This window comes from Dufourea novaeangliae, unplaced genomic scaffold, assembly GCF_001272555.1.
Source record: "Dufourea novaeangliae isolate 0120121106 unplaced genomic scaffold, ASM127255v1 scaffold21, whole genome shotgun sequence".
Classification (NCBI taxonomy): domain Eukaryota; kingdom Metazoa; phylum Arthropoda; class Insecta; order Hymenoptera; family Halictidae; genus Dufourea; species Dufourea novaeangliae.
The window spans coordinates 7,057,522-7,062,640 of record NW_015373910.1 but is presented as its reverse complement, the minus strand read 5'-3'; the positions used below and the strand labels follow the sequence as shown (position 1 = coordinate 7,062,640).

At 36.5% G+C, this 5,119-nt stretch overlaps 1 protein-coding gene across 1 annotated transcript; it reads right to left on the bottom strand.

Annotated features, from left to right (window-relative positions):
• Positions 1-2,768: 2,768 nt before the first annotated feature.
• Positions 2,769-4,729, bottom strand: LOC107193954 (poly(A) RNA polymerase, mitochondrial). The gene is made up of 6 exons (XM_015583493.1): positions 4,613-4,729; positions 4,280-4,513; positions 3,993-4,214; positions 3,692-3,903; positions 3,404-3,624; positions 2,769-3,339 (listed from the first exon to the last, which is right to left on the bottom strand). Exons 1-6 carry the CDS (start codon positions 4,688-4,690, stop codon positions 2,789-2,791), a joined length of 1,518 nt encoding a protein of 505 aa, XP_015438979.1. The 5' UTR covers positions 4,691-4,729; the 3' UTR covers positions 2,769-2,788.
• Positions 4,730-5,119: the final 390 nt, after the last annotated feature.

Here is a 5,119-nt window from a genome sequence, read left to right as displayed (position 1 = left end):
TTGCCTGTGTAACCTTCGAAGAAAGCGCAACCGTTAAAACGTTTACGTTCACGAAGACTGGTGGCGCGGAAAATGATTTTTCCAATTTCTTTTTCTTCCGGGGCCGGTCGAGGTGGCGCTCGTTACGCCTCCCGCGGTGTCCCTTTACCCCCCACCCCCTCCCAAGTTCGTCGTCGTGTTTTCTATTCCAGTTTTCTGTCTGATCGGGGGTGTTTCAAGGGTCGCCGAGCCTTCAGAGCGTAGAACACGCGCCTCCCCGTTTTTTATTGAATAGCTTTTTTATTGCACTTTGAAGCGCCGAAGGGTCCCGACACACCGCTGCCAATAGTAAAATAATTGAAGAGAAATGAACGATTAGGCGTTGCCTGGTACCCCCCCCCCCTCCCGTTGATCGACGAAGACCTCAGGGTCCACCCCGGAGACTCGACTCGTGTCAGACATCATTGTCCGATTGAAATTTGCTCAGGAGTGGGAACTAGAGATGATGTGACTGCTACTTGTTCTTTGCACCAATCAGCTAACCTCTATATTTTATATTAATGGCATCAAGACAAAACTACGAGTTACATCGTATAAAATAAAGTAAAGAAATAATGAGAAACAATGAAGAATAATGAATAAATTAATGATTATAAATTCTGATCTATATGTTGTATAATTATAGGTAATCATTCTTTTATAATTTCTTGTTTTGCTACTGATTTTTCAAAACACAATTAGCAATACAATTTATTTCAAGTCATGTCGAATTTTTAAAGATAAAAAATTAGCAAATTCACTCAAGATAAAAAAGATCACGATCGTGAATGAAGTTAATAAAATAGAAGTGATTCTGCGATTACTGTGATTAATCACTATCAGTTATTTTGTACACCATCTCTAGTGTTGAACACACTGCTGAATAATGATCGGTATACCCTCGATTTCACCGTATCGAGATGGGGAAGAGACGAGTCCTCCAACGCTGCTCAAGATGAAGTTCGCCGATCGTACTGATTCGTTGTAATTAGAGTTTATACATATGGTGACGTGGGTACCTTTGTAATACGGTATTGTAAGTACCAATCGACACGCGCGACGAATCATTCCGGCGTAAGGGGGGGGGGATGTTAGTTAGCCAAACTTAAAATAAAAAAAAAACACTGCCAGCCAAGGCTCATATTTACGAATATAAAACGAGACGACACACCTCCCCCCGCGAAGCAACGATAGCCTAATCGGGAAACTTGTGATCGCACGGGGATCTGTCGTCCGACGTGTTCCATCCGCGTGTGAACGGGGACATGATCGGTGATCGTTATTTCACGAGACAATCCCTCGGGGATTCCACATTACACACAGCAGAAGTGAGATTAGCATCGCGGAACAGTTAGAGATGCGACTTCCGTTAGGAAGGTTAGTTAGCAATGGGTTCGCAAAACGTGTTTGGACTTCTCTGGTTGAACAGAAGTTTGAACAGTCCAAATGTATTTAGTTTGGACGTGGCAAGGCGTTCAAGGTTAGGTCCAAACAGTTTGAAAAGTTTAGACCTGATCTTGTTCTTGAATGCTTCTTCTTCGACCCTTTAACTTGAACTGTCCAAACTTCTCGTGCTCTGGTTGCAGACCCATCTCTAAGGATAGTTTTCGTGTGAGCCAAATAACCATCGTTTGTCTTGAAGGACTACGGGATTGATCGTGATCTACTGACGTATCGCGCGGACGTTAACAATTATAGCAACTGTACACGATTAAGTATTGTATGAGAACTGTCGAAACGCTGATAATAGAGAAATATACAAGTTACCAAGTACGAAAATCCTGAGTGTAATCTCTATTCCTCTCGTTTTCGTTGTTTTTTTCAATGAGGGATAATGCTGTAGCAAATATTTCTGTTGAAATAAGGATATTTGTATAGTGGGATTGTAAAGACGCCATCTTCTTGTTGTGTCTCCACTGTACTATGTATCCCCTTAAGTATTTACCCAAACAAAAAAGATGAGCTATGAAAAAAAATAAATACTTCACTCGTTGCGAGTCAACCAAACAGTTTAATTTTGAATAATGAACTTAAGCATCTCATGTGCAAATCTCTTACGAAACGTCTGTGCTAATTTTAATTAACCCTTTAAACACGAAGCAGTTTCTCCCGCGGATGGAGGAGTTTTAGAAAAGACACGGCGCTTCAAACGTCGGTGTTTGGATTTCGAAAAGTGAAGATTTAAACGAAATAGAAATTGTATAATTAACGAGGTTATATTCTATAATTTAAATTTGTATGTACATATCTTACAATTATCGAAGAATTATTTATAAAAATAGTCCTAGTGATGACTATACATCATTTGTTGTCGAAGGGTTAAGAAACACACTCATTGTCTTTGATCTCTTTGATTTTGATTTTTTGTGTCCGATAAACATATCTTAATACTTTCATTAAAAATCCGTACGTTCTCTACACGAGGTCCCAGAAAGCACAAGTTTTAATGCTAAGATGTTTTCCTTAATATTTTCTTCCTCCTCACATACATGAGATTTTATTTTAAATTCCGATACAGTAGAAAGTTTCGAAATATGGTAACTCTTAGAATACAAAATTGGTTTAATATTATTTACAGGATACGTCGAACTGATTCTATAAATTTCTATACACAACACAATGCTACTCTGTTTTCGTTCCTGGTTCTCCAGAGTACTTTCAACTGCTTTGTTACATTGACCAAAAGTCAACGTATTTATGAATCTCATAAAATTTTAGACAATTCAATTCCATGAACTAAACTACAATGATATACTGGTTTTATTCATCACTATTTTATTATCTCATCCAATTTATTAGTGTCGTCCACAATGCCTGTTTCGATCAAAAATTCTTCCGCGGCAGATTTAGACTGTTCTCCCGGCGCGACGTTGTTTATACTATTCTCTCGCTCATCGCATTCCCTATTTGTAGAAACAGATTTATAACTTGTGATGGAGGTTGTTGCCACGTTCGAGCTTGTAACATTTTTTTGATCTCTACCTTCGTCATTCGGACTCATATTTAATAAGTATAAAATATTAAACAGCTTGTCCTTTTTCATTGCAAGTATCGCTTCTTGCATTTGCGTTTTAATGTTGAAGAGTTCGGTGGTCGTAATGTTTTTACTGACGTTCAACATTGGTTCTAAGGGATTAAAAATATACACGGGAGACGCGTCTAGCTTTCTTTTCATTACACCGTCCAGAATGCATAATCCATAGATTTTAAAATCGAAAATTATGTAGTACTCGAAGAAATCACATAAAAGTTCATACAATGTGTACGACTTTGTAGATAGATCGATTTTTGAAGTAGTGATTTGCTTAAGAGTTCCATTTACTGTAAGAAAAAACGAGCATTTAGCAGACAAGTTAAAGAAGTCCGGCTCTCCTTTGGCGCTCACCTTTCTGCGAAAATAATTTCTTCATCGGAGGCAAGATCTTTTTTGATTGTAAATAAAATATTATCATCAATGTCAAGGAAAAATTTGATATCCATCTTCCAGGAGAATCATTTGTTAGTTTCTGCGATTTCGCCCATGTTCGAATTGTGTATACTAGTGGTTTCACCCTCGGATCGAATTGTCCGTAAGTGAACAGTATTTCGGACATGTGGAACGCAGTCCTGTGATATCAATGACATCAGACGAACTTCTGAGACAAGAACGCAGTACAGAGTATATGATACTTACAAGTGAGTGCTACTAAGATCACAATATAAGTGTGTAAGTCTGTTATGAAACTTAATTATGGGAACACGAGCTTCCAGAATGCATTGTGTATTAGAAATTCCTGGAATGAATTTGCTTGCAATGTATGCTAATAGTTTTAGAAATTGTTGTTGTTCCCCTCTTTCGGTGTACGAATACTGTTTGTAATAATACATTAAATTTTGTTTGGACACCTGAAATGGTTATATGCTAAAATCAGTTTTTACAGAGTTAAAGCACAGAAATGTAATACGTAACAAGGTAGATCGCAGTATCCACTTACAGAATCATGTGTGTTATGTGTGCTAGAGAATGTACAGACCAAGTCGAGGTCACATTTTAACAGTCCGAAACCAGTTACAGACGAACCAAATGGTAAAACAGAAAGGGTTGGAAATAACCTTGAGAAACATAACTGTAATTGAGAAGCAGTATAAAACCTCAGTCTTACGTCACAATCATGAAGTTGTAGCAAATGCTGGAGTTTTATCATCTGATCAGCTACCTGTGGAATTATAAAATTTTACTGCTGCCTATGAAACTTGTAAGTACAATATGGTAATACATTACAGATGTTGTTTTGGATAGTGATTCTTTGATCGTGACTTGCGTGGGATATTTATTGCTATACATGTTGATAGGCTCATGTTTGAATTGTCCATTGTTCAATGTTTTTGTTTTTGGGTTAAACCTGAACACTTTTGTTATGACTGGAATACACTCAGGGCCTCCCACAGATGTAGCATTGTTCATCACATTATGTACTGCATTCAAATGATTGTATTCCACTAACAATAAATGTGGCTAAAAATGTCATGTAAGATCATAAGTTACAATGAAATAATTCTATGTTGGTATAAATTTGGATTACTTAAGAGTAATTACGATGAAGGAGGTACATACATTTTGAATACTTGTTACATAATGAAACACATTTATTACTTTCCCAAACTGTGCACAATAATTTACGCATTCATCCATATCCTTGCGTTCACGTAAATGCACTAAAATGCTATGCTTTGCTTGAACTGTTCTAAAATTAATCATATCACGAAATCCACTTTTTTTAATATCTGTATCACATAGTGATGAATCTGCAAAATGCACTCTATATATTTTACTGTATTTTAATCATTGACATTAATAGTGATATTTAACACATTACGGTTGAATAGATAATAGTTGCAAATCAGAATTGTTGTATTATCACTGGTCAATGGTAATCAGAATGATCAATGGATTGTTGAAATTTATTACACTATTTATCGACAATTTCATAATAAATCTATATGTTAACAATTGTACTGTCACTTGTATTATTAAGTATATTGTATATAAAGATTTAATGCAAATGTTTTGAAGAAATATACATTGGATTTTGTTAAGTAATCCCTGAAATAAGAGTGATAC

What these genes read in the sequence shown, in the direction of transcription:
- LOC107193954 (XM_015583493.1), bottom strand. Translation starts at nt 4,690, where the DNA reads ATGGATGAATGCGTAAATTATTGTGCACAGTTTGGGAAAGTAATAAAT. An exon ending in ATGTAACAAGTATTCAAAAT is followed by an intron (nt 4,514 to 4,612) that starts GTATGTACCTCC and finishes TGACATTTTTAG; the next exon opens with CCACATTTATTGTTAGTGGA. An exon ending in GATCTTAGTAGCACTCACTT is followed by an intron (nt 3,625 to 3,691) that starts GTAAGTATCATA and finishes TTGATATCACAG; the next exon opens with GACTGCGTTCCACATGTCCG.